This window comes from Trachinotus anak, unplaced genomic scaffold (assembly GCF_046630095.1).
Source record: "Trachinotus anak isolate AG129_WGS33_773 ecotype Australia unplaced genomic scaffold, CSIRO_AGI_Tana_v1 ptg000025l, whole genome shotgun sequence".
NCBI lineage: Eukaryota > Metazoa > Chordata > Actinopteri > Carangiformes > Carangidae > Trachinotus > Trachinotus anak.
The window spans coordinates 2,972,604-2,990,484 of record NW_027273876.1 but is presented as its reverse complement, the minus strand read 5'-3'; the positions used below and the strand labels follow the sequence as shown (position 1 = coordinate 2,990,484).

The 17,881-nt window shown below is 41.4% G+C and overlaps 1 protein-coding gene across 2 annotated transcripts in view; it reads left to right on the top strand.

Moving 5' to 3' along the window:
• The window catches only part of LOC139608401 (rho GTPase-activating protein 44-like), an 81,624-nt gene extending 63,747 nt beyond the window's left edge, over nucleotides 1-17,877 (top strand). The window contains exons 17-23 of one of the 2 annotated variants that reach the window (XM_071462103.1): nucleotides 790-881; nucleotides 1,005-1,185; nucleotides 5,733-5,924; nucleotides 6,664-7,191; nucleotides 8,137-8,252; nucleotides 9,566-9,949; nucleotides 12,970-17,877. In XM_071462103.1, the coding sequence (XP_071318204.1) occupies nucleotides 790-881; nucleotides 1,005-1,185; nucleotides 5,733-5,924; nucleotides 6,664-7,191; nucleotides 8,137-8,252; nucleotides 9,566-9,949; nucleotides 12,970-13,127 (1,651 nt within the window). In that variant the 3' untranslated portion in view covers nucleotides 13,128-17,877. The remainder of the gene's footprint in view (nucleotides 1-789; nucleotides 882-1,004; nucleotides 1,186-5,732; nucleotides 5,925-6,663; nucleotides 7,192-8,136; nucleotides 8,253-9,565; nucleotides 9,950-12,969) is intronic. The other variant, XM_071462102.1, reaches the window with a different exon arrangement.
• Nucleotides 17,878-17,881: the final 4 nt, after the last annotated feature.

Genomic DNA, 17,881 nt, shown 5'->3' with positions numbered 1-17,881 from the left:
CTTTATTTTTCACATTGTCAGGGGTCTCCAAAGCCTGATATATCTTATTCCTCTTAGCCATAGAGCTCCATTATTGTCTAAAACACATCAGTGAGGCACACTGCTGCACTGGGTGGCATGTTCCTTCATCGATCCACCCCCCTTCATTTCAGTGAGGGGTATGGGGCTAATCTGAGGGGTATAGGAGGAGAGATGCGTCATACCTGGGTAAAGCATCACCTGAGTGTCGCCTCTGTTCGGTCTGGAAGAGCAGATTTATTTTCATATTTCTCATATGTGAAAAATCGGTTGGTAATGCGGCAGCTGGGTGGATGGAGCAGACAGACTGAGAGGAGAGGGACTCTGTATTCTCTCATCACAGCTCAGTCTCTTTTTCCCTTTTTTTCCCTCAGTGGAAAATTTGAGCTGCTGATAGTGGTGATGCTGCTCAGAGCTCAAAGTGCTGGTAACAAAAAAGGCCGGCGGGCTCACAGCTCCGGCACATCTGCAGCAGACAATTCTTATAATACAGAATATTCACGGTGATGACTAAGCAGTTTGGGAAGGGTGAAGGACACTTCCTTTATATCTCTGTGTAAATCTTACTAACTCTTTATCCCTCTCTAACTTTTAATTAGGATTTTAATAGGCCACATTTCTGAAATGGTTTTAATTTTTGTCATTTTAATGTCTCTGCAGTATCATGAAAATGTGCTAATCACCGCCTGAACATAAATTCTTATGATCCAGAGACAGCTACTTTTCCTTCATCGTTAAAAAAAAAAATCTCTGTCTTGTCTGTTCGTGCAGCAACATCACCGAGATGATGACGACAGTTTCCCTGCAGATCGTCGGCATCATCGAGCCCATCATCCAGCACGCTGACTGGTTCTTCCCTGGAGGTGAGGCGAGATAATACAACAGGAAGTAGATTTTATGTGCATTTTGTTTGGAAGCAGCAAAATATACAGAGTAATTTTTTCTTTTATTTCTCATATCTCTTCTTTTTCTTCCGTCTTTCTTAGAAATTGAGTTCAACGTCACAGGGAACTACGGAAGCCCTGTCCACACCAACCACAACGCCAACTACAGCTCAATGCCGTCTCCAGACATGGATCAGATCGATCGTAAGCAGAGCGACCAGAGCCGACGGCCACTCAGCGTCGCCACAGACAACATGATGCTGGAGTTCTACAAGAAAGACGGGTACGATGCTCCTGCTGTGTATTACACTTATTTTAATTATTTTCAACACTACTTTGGTGTTCCAGTACAAATTCATTATTTAAATACCTGAAATTAAATATCTTAATACTTTATTTACAATAATAGAAGGTGTAGAAAACAATAAATAATGTATAACATATTAAAAAGAAAAATTATATATAACGAGAAGGGGAGACGAGAGATGGAAAGATGATTTCAGAAAATACAGATACAAGATGTGTGTGGTATTAGAGTATTTAATTACTTAGTAATTACTAGAGCTTTAAATGCTTGTTCAGTATCATTAAATCATCATTAAAATGCAACAAGTCTCAGCAAATCAAATAGAAACAATGTTGGAACAGATGCTCTGCTTCTTAATCTCTTGGGAAGAGTTTAGGGAAAGAAAAAAAAGCAGCAGCGTGTCAATAAATGACCTTATAATTCAGAACTGAGAGGAAAACTCCCACAACAATCCTCTCTCTACAAGCCAGAGGGAAGCTGGTCTCAGATAAGCCCTCTCATCTAAAACCTCCCAGTGATTAAGACTCGCAATCATGTCTCTCGGCCTCTGAATCAGTCAGCAGCCCTCTCTGTTGCATTCAGGGTGGATCCTAACTGACGGCTTTTTCTAAACAAGGCCAGTCAGAGGCACGTGAAGTTCCCACATGACTGCCCCCTGACAGGGTCGGACGTGTGAAGTAAGAGTGGGAGAATTCCCCGCTGATTACGCAAGTTTCATGTGAGAAGTGACCTCAGGGAAGAGCTCAGTTTCACTATGAGGTTGACAGAGGAGATGCGGTGTCACTCTTTTATGCGCAGCACCTGCCTTCAAGCTCTTTATGCGGACGGTTTGAAGTGAGAAAACAAGGAAGAAAGAGACGGAGAGACAGAGGGAGAGCTGACATTTAGTCTGTGAAATGAGGAGTCTGACAATCCTCGAGCTGTGGAGGAGGATTAGTTGAAAACCAGTTAGTCACTTTCTTTCTCTTTCTCTGCGTCTCTTTCTTTAATGCTTTAATACACTCTTGGTCTTATTAGGGCCCGCGGGTAGTCTGAGCCGTCTGCAGCCCAGGGACCACAAGTGCCCCAGCTAATTAAACCTGGACCCAGTGTGTGCTGGGTCTGATCAATAGAGCTCAGCTTTCAGTAGAAACACACAGTGAATCATCTTCAGAGGCTTTGAAAGAGGGGTTTTCTTAGTAGTTATGGACTGAAGGTTTTAGATTTTGGTCTGTATTTAGTTGTAAAGTTGCATTTTACATTAATAAATTACTAAACTCACATCTCTCTTAAAAGTTAACTCATGTTCAGATGCTAAAATTTTCTGCTCCAGGGATCTGTGCCCTGTAATGTGAAGGATAAAAAAAATGTTATATCAAATAATCATTCCCATGGTTCTCTGTACCCAGCACAGCTGAAGGACACACACTGTACTCACCCTGTGCATTAATTTGGCCAGTGAGAATAACTTATAGGTACCGTGAACAGAATAATACATACAAGGTCACATACAAGGCAGAAAAACCAGCAGCATGAGAGTTTATCTTGACCTCCACTAAAGAGGTTATGTTTTATTTGTCTGCAGGATTAAGCAAAAAGTACTGAACTGATTTGCACTGAACTTGGTGAAGGGATGGGTCATGAGCCAGGGAAGAATCCAATAAATTTTGGGACAGATCCAGTTCATTTACTATAAATTTGATTTTTTTTCTCTGAAGTCTGGTTTGTGTTGTTTGACTTTGGCCTCTCTGAGTGACCTTCTACTAGAGCAAAGTGGTTGAGCAGCATCTTTGTCAAATGTGTTTAATAAAATAAGATTCTATGCAATCAATAGACACAAATAACAATTAAAGGACTTTAAAACACACTAAATGGCCGTAAGTATGCAGACACCTGAGCAGTCTGTGGACACTAACATGTGCCACAGTCATTAAAGGAATAGTTTGATATTTGGGAAAAACACAAGTTGTATGGTAAATATAAAGCTGTAGCCAGCAGCTTGTTAGCTTAGCTTAGCATAAAGACTGGAAACAGGGGGAAACAGCTTCTGTAGCTTGGCTGAAGGTAACAAAACCCTATTATAGAAACAGTCCAGTACATAACCCCCCTACAAAACCACAACTTCTTGTTTTTACTCTGCATTTTTTAGTTAGTTTAAGAGGTGCAGGAGTTCTAGTCTTTATGCTAAGCTAAGCTAACTAACTGCTTCATACTGGACAGATATGAACGTGGTTTCAACCCTCTCATTCTTCTGCATTAGAGTTCTTCTCTGACTTTATGAAAATAACTTACTGATACAAATCTTTTCATGCTTGTCAAATTTTATCAGATTTAATCAAAAGTTGTTTCGATCTGTTTGTGATGCTCAGATTTTTATCACCACTGCAAAAAAACCAACAGACAGAAAACTTTCTTGTTTGTCTCTTATTTTGGAGGATTTTCTGGTTTCCATCAGGGAAACTTTGACCTAATTAAGGCTAAATGGAGCAATAATTTTCCCTCTGTGTTTTGATGTTGTTGAAACACTTCAGGGAGAGCACATTTCACCCCTCAAACCGCTCTCCTCATTACACTCAGCGTGACTCTCGTCCCTTGCAGCCCCCTGCCAGGCCGGCCTTCCTGTTTTCACTTTGCTGCTCCTCCATCTTGGTCCTTGTCTTTAAAGTTCCTCTGCTGCTCTGATAACGATGCTGTTAATGAGCCCGCGGAGACTCTTGTCCTCCATGATCTTTACTTGTGTCCTCATTGTGCTTGTCTCTGTTTTAACAATGCAGCATTAGGAAGATACAAAGGTACAGTATTGTTCCTCTCCCTTCGCTCGTCCTCTCATCGGTCAATTCATCATCTGCCTGTCTCAGCTGCACGTTGACAGGGACTGTCTGTCACTTGTCGTGTGTGTGTTTGTGTGTGTGTTTGATGCTCCTGTCAGGTCTGCCTGAAGTGACACACTTGGACTCCTATAGTTCAATGTCTCCAACAGAGTGGGGGGACATATGGGTGACATGAACAAAGCAGGTCTTTCTTTCTGTGTTTGCATAAGTAGCATCTTTGCAGTTTCTGGCACTGGATAGACTTGTTCAGCCTGTGAGTACAAAAGCCTCTTGTTGCTTAGTCGTAGCTGAATGCATAGTTAAGTTAGTTCCTGTGTTTCCTATCAAATTAAAGGAACAGTTAGACATACACTTTCTGCTAATGTTAAAAGCTTAACATGAAAGGTGGAAGCAGCTGGGGCAGCGAGCCTGTCTCAGTCCAGAGGTAACAAACTTCACCCACCTAATTCAAATACTGATCTCAAGTATAGTTTTGAGGTATTTGTGTTTTACTTGAGTTTGACTTTATACTTCTGTTTCACTACATTTTAAAAGCTAATATTGTGCATTTTACACCACTATATTTATTTAGCAGATGTGGTTACTTAGTTACTTATTAGCTCAAGAGCTAGGTGTACCTAATAAACTGGCAGCTGACTGTATATTATATATCTGAGAGAAAATGTGTTTTAATTCATGTTTATTAATCAGCTTTCAAAGCAGAAATCAGCTGTTTAGTGACTATTTGTGACAAATGCAAGTAATGTCATCGTACTGATAAGCTAGCTTCACCGTAGCTAATGTAGCGCTGCGACACAGCTAGTTGAGCTAGTGCTAACTTTGCACCAATGATTATCTTTTCTAATCCGACTTCTGTGATGGATGTGGGGACAGCAGGTCACCTGAACGCCTCATAAGTGTGGACGTGTGTTCCTGACTTTGAGAAATGAACAGTAGGTTGTGTGAACCCAACAAGACTGAGACTTTTTACTGTTTTTTTTACTGCAGCCAGCATCAGTGACTGGAAGTTAAGAGACTAAACCAGATAGATATCCAGGAAGTCAGTGCTCCCGGCCAAGAAATACTCCGGCCCAAAGCCCTGGATCGACTAAATCAGATGTAATGTGTTAATTATTGATTTTTAAAAGGTGCTGCTAGGCAGATGTTGTTACCCTTGGACAGAGTTTCCACTGTTTATGCTAAGCTAAGCTAACTAGACGTGTGCTGTAGCTTAGTATTGAACGAACAGACGTGTGAGAGTCATATCGATCTTCTCATCTCACTCTGGACAATAAAGTTTTTTTCCAAACATGTCAAACTTTTACTTTAAGTTATTTCTCACGGGGATCATAACAGACATCCTGTTCTTGTCCTTTTCAGCCAAACTTCTCTTGTGTCGCAGTTTATTGTGAAAAGACTTAACATTTCACCTCACTCATACACCGTTATCATGCAGGGAATTTAATCAAGACACTGTGTAGATAAACTGTTGTTGTCTGTTGTTGCATGATGAAGCTTATGAGTAGAACAATACAAGGCTTTATAGGTGGAGTAGATTGACCCCAGAGGCTGATCCAGGGTCAGGCCTCTTCAGTGCTCTAAGCTGATCCCCTTCCAGCAGCACTGCAGCCCTGACGATGCGTTCAGGGTGTGGAAACCTGACCCCCTGAGCCACCCCTTGAACCACACGCCCTCCCTTGATTTGATTGGCTGTGCATCTCTGTCCCACTGCAGCATGGGTGTCAGGGTGATGGACACTTCTTGGGTGTCGCGCAGGGGCTCGTCGTCCACGCGTAAATCCTCCTCCACGCCACCAAGCGTGCATCCCCCCGTCCCGCCCACTGACGCTCTCATCCCCGAGCAGCCTGGGGAATTCTCTGCCTCCCCCTCCCCCACCCCTCCTCCCACTAGCAGCGACCGAGCCAGGTAAGGCTGTTGTGCCCTCCCCACCCCGTCCTTCCTGTTTCACCTCCTCCCCCACACACACGCCTCCCACCTGCTGCTGCTCCCCCCTCCTCGCCGCGTGTGCTGCTGCGCCCTGCAACTGACACCAGAACAGTGCTGTCTGCTCGTACCCCCCAGTTTTCTTGTCTTGTCACGGAATACTCATCCTCTCACCTCTGTGTGAACCCCAGTGTCTCACCTCTGATGAAGCATGTCATTTCAAACTTTGTGATTGCTCTTTAAGTTCTTCTTTTAAAGATTTCTCATCCCTGGATTTGTAGAGCCATGTGTGGAGTTAATTTTCTGCCTGAGTGGTGACACTGTACATCATGTGAAGGTTTTCACTTCTGTAGTCCGGATTACGTCACGAAAAGGAGAAATAGTTTGGAAAAGTTCATCCATAGTTCAGTAGAAATGCTGCATGTGCATGAATTATATGTCTGTTTTGTTTTATCATTAGTCCGAGCATCATTAGCAGCATCACAGTCCATTGTCGCAAGGCCCTGCAATGGATGAGGTGACTGACTTTCTCTTTTACTTTGAAAACCACAGAGATTTTCACTTCCTCTTCTTTATTTTTTTTGTGCTGTTACCCTGTTGCCCCTTCCCAACACAATAATTAATGATCACCTGATTTCCTCCCCCATAATGGACCAAACTTAAACTCAATAGATAATCAATATGTCCCCCCCATCAAACTTTGATATTTTTATCATTGCAGCTCGGATGATGCATCCTCCAATTGGTCGGACTCCTGTTACGCCTACCCCTCCCCTGAGGAGGACAGGCCGCCTCCCCCTTACCCATCTTCCTCATCTTCCTCCTCCTCCTCTTGCTCCTCCTTCTCGCTCCCCCACCACCATTTCTACACCCGAGCACCTCCGGGTATGCGCCCTGTCGCTCCCAGCCCCGAGTCCGTGCCTCCCGGCCCGTCCCCTCCCCCCCGCCGCTCCGGCTACAGCCCACCCCCACTCCCTCACTCCCTCTGCCCGTCCCCCCAGCAGCTTGACGTGAACTCCAACCCCAAACCCAGCTCCCTGCACCTCCCCAAGCAGGCCTCCCTGTCCGATGCTCCGCATGCGCCCCTGTCTGAAACGAATGGCTCCACCCTCTACATCAAACCCCCGCTCGTTCTTACTCGCCACGATCTGTTCCTGGGCTCCCCCAAAACCCCCAACACTCCCCTATCTGCCCCCCCTCCATGGGCAGCCTGTGCCTGTAGCCGAGAGAGAGGAGCCAAGCTGACTAGGTAAATACAGACCCCTGCTTAACTCGTTCGTACTTCCAACACAGTTCACACACAAATGAAGAGAAGCCCCTCGGGGACGAAAAGAGGCTTGAGAGAGGGATGAGATGAGGAGAGAAGGGGATGGGTGAGATTAAGATACTCCCAGCAGCGCCACCCTATTCTCCATCTTATTAACTCTCTTGGTTTTGTGTCCGTCAGTCATGGAAATCAATGCGCTTCAGGAATTCCATTATCAGATCCATCTTTAATTTAATAGCCATCTATGCAATCCATAACTTTCCATGTTGCCAGGATATTCAGGAGACGGTTGCCAGGCAACAAAAGAAATTCAAAGCTTTCAGTGAATACCATTATAAAAGTGGGCGTTAATGAGTCATGCCAGTGGGCCCAGTCGGCCCTGAGTGGTAGACTGCGAGATCAGACCTCGGCTATCAACACAACACAACACAGTGGTGTTTGTTGAAGTAAAACGACATGGAAAGCAACACAAGTTGATGACATTATCATGATGTTTGATCAAGATGCTCATCTGCATTGCTCCGCCCTGACTTTAAATCCCAGCAGCTTCAGTCATCCATCCATGTCTCATCTGCTGAAAGTGAGAGCGACTCTCAGTCAGTCAGTGTAAACTGGTTATGTTCTGACCTTCAGGTCCTTCTCCCATTGGCATTCTGGCTGCGCTGCGCTGTAAAAGTACAGAAAATCCATTAAGCCATCAGGGTTTATTTGGGATTTCTGAACTGCTTCTGCTGCACCACAGTATAGACTACATGTCCGTCTGCAGCAGTGGTCACTCAGACTATTTGACATTGAACTATGGGTGCTCTCGTTTTTCTTTACTCTGCCAAGAGGCTTCCGGAAACAGGGCTGACATGTTATTAAGTGAGATGCATGGAGGAGCTTGTGATTTGTAAATGTGTTTTTTTTTCTCCTTTACCTCCTCAGCACTCTGAAGAACAAGGAGCTGTCTCCAGTGATCGGACAGAAGGGAATCCAGGGAGCAATGACCTGTAGTGGGCAGTCGCCGCACTCGGAGCACAGCCCACACACCCTGAGGAGAGGTAATACAGCTGTGTGTGACTGTGGGGTTTCAGTGAAAGCTATTTAGTTTCATGTTATCATCTTATCATCGTTTGTTGAAGTAACAGCTTCCAGACATGAACCTCCTCATGTAAATATGCTGTTAATTACATGTCAGTCTCAGGTCTGAATGAGCCTCCGTCACTTTTTTGTAAAGGTTTAATCATCGATGTGAGTCTGAGTTAAATGCAGCAGGACAATGTTAAATAAACAGATTAAAGGGAAAAATCTTGTCCCACCTTCTTAACAGTAATACATGTAAAATAGTTTTATCTCTTCTGCACAAAGAAAATCTGTTTAATTAACTGTTTTATTATTAAATACTGTGAATGAGTCTCTTTTAAGCTGTAGAAATCTTCTCATGTCCGATGAGTCTATAAATTGTGTTTTCAGTCAGTTTCCTCTCATATCAAAGTGCAGAGGCGGAAAAAACATGATAAACCACGATAATCATTAGAATATCATCATATTAATATCTCCCTGAAGGTCACACAAAACACTTTATATTCAACATGCCAATAAAAAGTCACATACTAAAGTGTAGTTTCCCTGTTAAAAGGTTGTTTTTGATTCCCATATAAAATAAACTGACTTAACTTGAGCTCTGTGAGGCTGAAGGTCATAAAACAGCAGCGGTTTCTATAATCTAAGTAATAAATGATGAAATTGCGAAGAAAATTCATTTGGGGATCTTCTTGGTTGATTAGATTAGTGAGAAGTGGAGGTGAGTAAGTCTCACTTTCATGATGAAAGGGGCACTCTGCAGATTTTACTCACTAAACTCAGTTTATTCATTATGGTTAATCCTGCTCAGCCTGTAAAAACAGCTGTGTAATGTCTCCTGTGGCTTTGTAGGGAGCTTCAGATTTTTACAGAGAATCTGCTTCATAAAGTTTGAAAGATGAAGATATTTAACAAGTAAAGTCTGCACATTATAGGAGTTGCACAATCTAGTGTTTCTGAAGTAAAAGTCAGGAAATCTCATCACCTGCTGCTTCAGCTTTGACCTTTTCTTTTGAAAATCTGGTTCCCAAATCAAAAAACTGAAGTACAAAATAATCTCTGGAGTACTTCTTAAATTAAGCCACAGAAACAAAGAGTCATTGAGCTCTAACGTAACTTTTAAAATCCATCTCTTCGTCAGTCTGAGAACTGAGACGACTCTTCCTCCTTCACATTATACTTTCCTCCAGCAGTGACTCGGCTCCATCTGCAACAACAGGTGCAGAACATCATTGCAGTTTTGTAATATTTATAAGACTATACCTATTTTTCTGTGTCTGTGTCTCCACAGCTAAGAAGCTGGCCCCGATCCCACCCAAAGGCCCCTACTGTCCGACAGGAGCCATGTCCGACCAGTCGACAGGTCAGCCGTCTCCAGTCAGCTTGTCGCCCACTCCTCCCAGCACCCCCTCCCCTTACGGCTTCAGCTACCCACAGGGATACGCCACCATCGGCTCCCCGGGTCAGGTCCAGACGGCCACCACCCCTTCTCTCTCCTCTCCGCCCTCGCTGGCCGGGACCCTCACCAAGGCCAGGCCAACCCCCAAGCCGCCCCGGCAGAGGCCCAGCTTACCTCCTCCTCAGCCCCCCACCACGCCTGGCACCAGTCCCCAGCCTCTGGAGCATTCAGCAGGTCTCCTGGATGGTTTGTCTCCTGGGGAGAGCATGTCCACAGGTAATAAACCAGATTACAACACATCACTACATGTGTGCACACAGACCGGGCTGTTGTTATTTCACTTTGTACTTTTACTTCAAATGATTTTCACAGAACATAGAATAACTTTTACTGCACTTCATTTATCTGAGCCCATTTATTACTGGTTAACTTGAAGAATGATGCAGTGTTTTTCATAAATAATATGCAAGAAGATACAGACAACTGTAAAGATTATTTATCACGTATTTACCAGAAACCAGAAAACAAACACATTTCTCGTTTATACTGGATTTTTCAATCAACTGTACAAATATTTATATGTCTGTGTAACAAAATGTTGTACTTTATACACTTTAAACATTTTAAGGATAACGGAGCTGTGTTAATATCTTTGATGCTAAATAATATGTTAAATTTAAACCTCGGTGGTCATATGTTATAAATTATACATTCTGAACACATATATATTGTTAATTAATATATATATTAACGTAATAATTTAATGATGAGTCTGGTAAAATTCTGGATTTTTCTTATTGTCAACAAATCCCATGAAAAGAAGAAAAACAAATAATGATCAGTTCAGGTATTAAAAATGTACACCTCACTGCATGAGTAAACTGATAAGACCCCTAACGTCTTCAAAAATAAACATTAGAGCTAAACTGTGTTGCTATTATTATTATTATTATTACTATTAAATTATCACATTATTATTAATTCATTGTACATCATCACATCCATACAGCCATGAATTATGGGCAGTCTTCCAAACAAAGTCTGCACCCCAAACAGTCTCTCTGGAAGTCTGCAGGAAGTCCACTTGAGGACTTGATGATTTGTCGGGATCCAGACTGAGCTCAGGTCTTTTCATGGGATTTTTTAACAATGAAAAAATATAATGGGTCTTTATTTCTTAGGTTCATGCTGATGGGAGATGCTCAAAAATATCTCAGGATAAATCTGCAGTAAAACATGTTCTGTTGACTGTTGCTGAATTAAAGACTAATTGATTTACCCTGTCAGCACAAGTAGGTTCTGATCATGTTTTCATCTAATTTTCCCTTCTTGTCGACTGCTCTTATTGTCTCACTTACAGCGGTATGAGGCGAGAGGTTCAGTGTGATTCTGTGTGTGAGAGGGACTTTTAGGGTAAGCAGGAGTTCCTGTGCTAAAGCCTCACCTCCCCACCCCCCCCCCCCACCCCCCCCCCCCCCCCCCCCCACCCCCCCTTCCCCCCTCCAGTCCAAACCCTTTGCCATCTCGGTCGGACGTGGAGGGGGCTCACAGTGGGCTGAGGTCGCCGGCAGACGCAGATCTTGGATCAGGCTAAACTCTGGTTCAGTGCTTTGCCTCTGTGGCAGCTTCACTGCAGAGCTGCTCCTCTGCACCGTGTTCAGTCCACCTCTTACCCGTGTTGTTGGCCTTTGCATGGTGGCTGAGACTGATGCATGGCTTAAAGTCCAGTCTGAACAGACTGGGGTGGATTCCCACCCATAATGCCCTTCTCCCTCCCACCTCCCAGCTTTGACAGCCACTGCCGCGCCCCCCCCCCAACACTCCCGCTCCACTCCACAGTGTTGTGCCTCACTGCCCACCGCTGTTCCTCAGTCAGCGCACTTCCTGTCTGTGCCTCCATCACACATGTTGCACTGTGGATTGTCTTCATTCTCACAAAGTGACACGATGCACCAGTTATTCATCTCACACTGAGGTCAATATATTAGTTTATACTTGAGTATAACTAACTACATTGGTCTCGTGGTTTTGGGTTTTGACAGTAACTTGATTTGTTTTTACTGCTCGTTGATCATTGGTCTGACTCAGGTGAAATCAGGTTAGGGATGCATGATTTTTTTTTTTTACCTATTCCCAGTAAACTCCTTTCTCACTGCAGCCAATCCAGATGTAACGACACTGATGATGACGTTTCATCAGTGTCTAACTTCTACAAGTACAGTTTATCTGTTATACTGAGCCTGTGATGCTTGGCACAGATGCAGCTGTCTAAAAAAAACTTTATTATTAAAAGTTCCCTCCATCAGTTATACAAATAAAGATTTGTTTACTCATTTTCTGAACTAATCAATTTAGTTGTATATTTTTTTCATTTGGTTCAAGTCTAAGAAAATAAACAGTTAGTTTGGGGAAAAAAATCTGCATTAAAACTTCAGGAAAAGAGTTTGAACGATGAGGGCAGTGAAAGACTTAATAAAGATATTACTGGTGCATTGTGGGAGTTGAAGGATCCAGTGTTTTTAAAGCTTAACTCATGTTAGGGACAAAAAAATCTGAATATTTCAGCCTCTGCAGCAGCAGTTTGACTATTCTCTTTAAAATCTGCCACGAAATCATCTGATTTATTACTGAACACAACCCACACATTTATTTTTGCATATCTTAGTGGAAATACGTCAAACCATAAACTTTCAGAATAGGATAAGTCAGTGTCAAATTTGAATAGAAATCTATCACACATATAAATTGGAAATTCACCAGATATGTTTGCATTTACACTGTATAAGAGAAATTAATGACAATATTAATGTTACAGCTCTCAGTGATATTTCAACAAGTCCATAGGAAAATGGTTTTCCCAGGTTGATGGTCTGCACAGAGTCATGACCTCAATTCTCACCCATCTATCATCTGACATCTTTGGGATGAACCAGACTTTATCACCCCACACCTCACTAATGCCCTCGTGGCTGAATGTGAGCAAATCTGTGCAGCAGGTACAACATCTGGTGGAAAGAAAGAAACCAGAGGAGTGGAGGCTGTTACAGCAGCAGATTAGTTACATTTATTATTATTGCCCACAGTAATAGACTTGTATATCGTGCACCCCTGTCATGCATTTTTTTTATCCATTCATACTGTAAATTGGACTTGTGATGACCCACGTGCTGTGTGTAACATCATCCAGCCTCGATGAACCCACATCTGGAATGATCTGTTCCACTCTACAACATATTTCAGCAGCAGTGCTTTAATGTTCCTCTCTGCTCATCCTCTCTGTTTCTCTGCTCTGCCAGATTCTCTCTGCAACTTGGACATCCCTGTCATCAACATGGAACTGGACGGTATTTTTGACTTGCCCCACATCTCCCCCTTCAGGAACTCAGTGGCGCTGCTCGAGTTGACCAACAACAGAGCGGAGTCGGAGGAAGAGTCTGAGAGCACAGTGCTATGATGCCACTGAGCCCCCACCCCCCCCCCACATCCGCTGGCTGATTAAATTAAACACAGTGCTACTGCTCCAAACACCCCACGCTCATCTCATTGACCTTTCACCTCTCCAGATGGATCTCATCGTCACACCTCACCTGTGCTCGATCCAGAGGCGCCGGCTTATAAACACGAGCTCCTCTACACAGTAAAATAACACAACAAGAAGGTGAACACAGCTAAAAGAATCACACGAGGTGTCAGTGACAATGTGGTCAGGGGACTGTTGACATTTTATGTTGGCTGGAAATATGTTGTTTTCATTAATTTAATTTTTTGTTTGTTTTTGCCTTATTTGATTCACTTGCAATATTGCCTTTAACTTCACACACGAGACTGGAGACAGGCTGCTGGGAGGGATGAGTGCTCTTTGCTGCTGCTGCTGCTGCTGCTGCTTCTCATGAGTGACTTTCAGAAGGAAGAACAACACAAGACTGTGCATCTGTCCTGCCAACACCCAGGCTTTCTTCTTCTTCTTCTGTCTTTCTCCTTGGTTCCTCAGGGGTGTCAGTTGAAATGCCTCGCTCTGGCACGTGGTGGCAACGACCCCGAATTTCTGTCCCACCTGAGCGTTCACTGTGAGTGTGCCAGTATGTGTGTGTGTGTGTGTGTGTGTGTATTTTGTTAGTGCGTGATGTGTTTGGTAATTGTACTATATGATGTTGCACTGTTGGTGTCGTGGAGCGTAAACAGGAATGCATGTTTTAGATATTTAGGAAAATAACTACCAGGTTGCAAAGAGCTTCAACACCTAGTCACACTTCTCTATATTTACATGGCATTCAATCAGGATATCAATCACTGAATATTTATTGTTTATACTGTACATTTTCAGAGTATATGATATGATTAACACTATAAATCTAATCAGATCATATTTTGTATCCACAGCAGAGCTATAAAGATACCACTTCCTTCAGATAGAATATAGTCGGTGCCGTCAGGGAGATATTAAATAAATGAGATACACACTGTTGTTTATGAAGGTCGAGCAAGCTGAAAAATGAAAAACTCCATGTTATTACTCATAGTTATTTTTGGCAGGAAGCAAAGTTACATGGGACTTTTCATTTTTCTGTGTCAAATAAGGATTAATTTCAGTTTCAAGGAAAAAGGAGCTGAAGAATGTGTAGGTTTAGTACTGTGGAGCCTGTAGTGTGCCACCAAAACATTAACTTAAATTAATCATGAAACATGAAACATTTGCAAATCCAACTGTTTTAAAAGTATTTTTAATTGTTATTGTTTACATTTGAGTTTGCAGCTCGTGATCGTCTTCTTCTCTGCTGTTGTTGCCACAGTTAGAGAGTCATTCTGAGATTAAATCTTAAATGGAAATTACAAAAACCAGTGAATAACAACATGTAAAATTGAAGAGCCTTTAAAAAATAGTTTGGTGATTACATTTTAAAATGTAATTATGATGTCATCATTTAAAGACAGAATTTAAAAAATTATGTTTTCATTTTTATTTTTTAATTTAAACCTGCATCAATTTATGTTTTTGTCCACTAAGGAGAAGCTGAAACAACCTGCAAACATAACGCTGATGTATCATCACCTTCAAAAGCAGATATGGAAAATTTGTTAAGAAATGTTATTATATTTCCTATTCATACATCCAGCAGATACAGAGCAACACTTATATTCACAGCAGTGAGAGTGAACCAGAACAGTAAAGCTGTTGGTCTAAAACCAAACCAATTACAGAAAAGATGCTTAACGCTTTTAACAAATGTAGAATATAGCTGCTTTAAGTTTTTTTAATCTACAATTAAAATGGAGAATAAACAACTTTTTATCAAATAACTGATCATAATTAAAAGAATAAAAGTCTATACTTTGGTGGCACACTTCAGCCTCCGCATGGGAGAATCATCCCTGGCGAGGCGAGAGGATACAGGCTCAGGATTTTGTCCTTGTGCCGTGAGGTATTAAAACATCCCATCATATCATAACAGAAATCTGAAAACTGTCTTGACACACTCCCAGAAAAAAAGGTGCTATTTCTGTCAAAAAGAAAACCCTGCAGCCCCAGTGGTAAAATACGCACTTTTTTTTCTGACAGTGCAGTTTCACTTTCAGCCTCCTCCTCAACGCAGTTCATAGGAACCCTGTCTGATGATGCTGATATTTTTGGTCTATATTAGTGAACCAGAGGCAAGTGCAAAGAAATGTGTATATGTGTTTATTTTGATGAGAGTATTTATACGGATATATTTCTGAATACTTTTTACTAGGTCTGAGGAGTTGTGATTGTTTCCACTACACATGAATCTCATCTGAGGATTTAAAAGAAAAAAAAAAAAAGCATTGAACACGGGACCAGAATTTCCCTGCTGTCGCATTAAAACCTTTTCAGGAATCAGAGGTACGGTTTAAGAGAAAACTTGAAAATCAATAAAACTGGAGTAACGAGGTTTGCATACGACAGCAGCAGTTTGTTATTTGCCTTGCGGTGGGTTTTGTTGTGACCTATCCAGATTTGTAAGACTTTCCTTTCATCCTGAGAACATCCTCGACACATGGCCTCAAAGTCACTGTGCTGCTCTAACGTCCTCTTTCTTTTAAAGTGCGATATTATTCACAGGACTTTTGTAAATACTGAGACCTCTGTACAAACATGTTGTGTATATACTGGCAGGGGAGAAATTTAAATATATATATATATATAAATAAATATATATATATATAGATAGATATATACAAATATTGTATTGAAAAATATGATGAACATTATAACATTATACTGTACATATAATATTATAATGTTGCTGGTTCTAGCACAATAATGCCACACTGACACAAAATAACATTGAGTAGACTTCGCACAGTAAAAATTTAAAATGGTACAGTAGATCTGTTGGCACTGACATAGCTCAAGGTCAAATCTAGTTTGTAGGTTTTCTAAATAAAACAACTTGTTTTCAGATTCTTGAATAGAATTAACCTCTTGAACCCTGATCACAGTGAGAACAGAAGCCTATGCTGTTAAATAATAATTCATTTTTATTCTGTATGTGCTTGTTCCAACACCACGCCGCAGCTACGTGATGCATCATTCTCCCACCGTTGAACCTGACAAAGTATTTAAAATAATTTAATAAGTTGTAATGATCAGTCAAAGGGTCCAGCAGGGTTTAAGAGGTTAGGAGAGACAGCAGACAGACAGCAGAGAAGGAGTCTCCTCAGTTCCACAACATGAAAACAGATATCAACACAGTTTAACCTTCATTAGATATAAGATGTGATTTAAGAATGAAAACGTAAAGAAAATGTCTCACAAGAGCAGTTAAAGGAAAAAAAGGACATTTTCTGCAACTTAGGGCTGCAAAAATTATTATTTTCATTATTGGTTATTTCTTCACAAGCTTGAAAATTGACTTTAATGATTAATTGATGATGAAAACAGCTCAAAATTATTTTTCATCCAACTGATTAATAATCGACACAGCTCTACTACAGTTCACACCAGTTACTGGAGTTTCCATCAGTACACCATAAAATGCTCTCATCAGTATTTCTACTTTTAATACTTAAAGAAAAACTTTACCACAAAAGTTTTTTTAAAAAGTTCTTGTTGCATTAGGCTGTGCCGAGGTGAGTGGTCTGTCCCGTCTTTGTCTGGATTTCTGTGTAACAATGTGCCGCTCTTCGTTTTGTACTAAAGGGTAATCCGATCAAGGCTTGTACATAGAGTATTTATCAAAAACAACTTTATTAACAATAGCCCTGTCGAGCAAAGACAGTTGTGGAGACACAGCTTCCAGTGTTACAGCTTTTTGCGAGCATGCCCTTTGAGCACTACAATACGAAGGCCTTTATTTTGAAAATGAATAGGTGGAAGTTCACCTCGTAGGTCGTGATACAGGCAGGTTGTGTGTCGTGGACTTAGTTAAAGTAAAAGAGGGTGAAGGGGTATTTGATAAAAATGTGTAAGTCCTAATTTTAGGGGCAGGGTGTGTTTGATTCAACATTGTCCTGTGTGAAACTCAGCAGCATGCTTTTTAACCATGCCTATGAAATATGTCTCATCTTTGATCTAAATGTGCTTGTATTTATTTTTTATAAGTGAGTAGATTGACCTTTGCAAGAAAAGAAGAAGTCAGTGCTCCCCTGGACCTTTTTTCAGTCAAACTCCCCATTGATTCTGCAAACGATGTATTTGAATCATTCATGATTTGCTGTTTGTTTTCACCTCGTTTCTTCTGTTAGATTAATACAGTTTGTTCCAACATTTTTATCTATAGCAAATCTAAAAAAAAGCACATCAGACTCAAAACAGAGAATCAAAAATCTTCATGACGTGATGGAAGAGAAGACTGTGTGTGCCCAGAATACTGCGAAAAGAAAAAACTGCTGCATTTAGGTTTGTTTTTACCTGTATGGTTTGTAGATTACACTGTGGTGCATGCAGCCATTGCAAGTACATCTCCAATCATCTTTTCTTTTCTTTTTTTGCTTAAGTTCCAAGTAATGGGGGCCAAAATAAAAAGGGAACACATACGTGATCAAGGAATCTTTTCAGACTTAAAAGTTCTTTGTGTCAAACTGTAGTGATGCTGTGGACTCTTAAAGTTTGGGGTGAAGAGGAAATGCCTTTTCTTGGACATAATATCTCCCGGTCACCAAGTGGAACACAGTGTAAGATAAAAGAAAAAAAAAAAGATAATCCTCATCCGAATGTTGAAACTATTAAAAATGTTTTTATATTACATG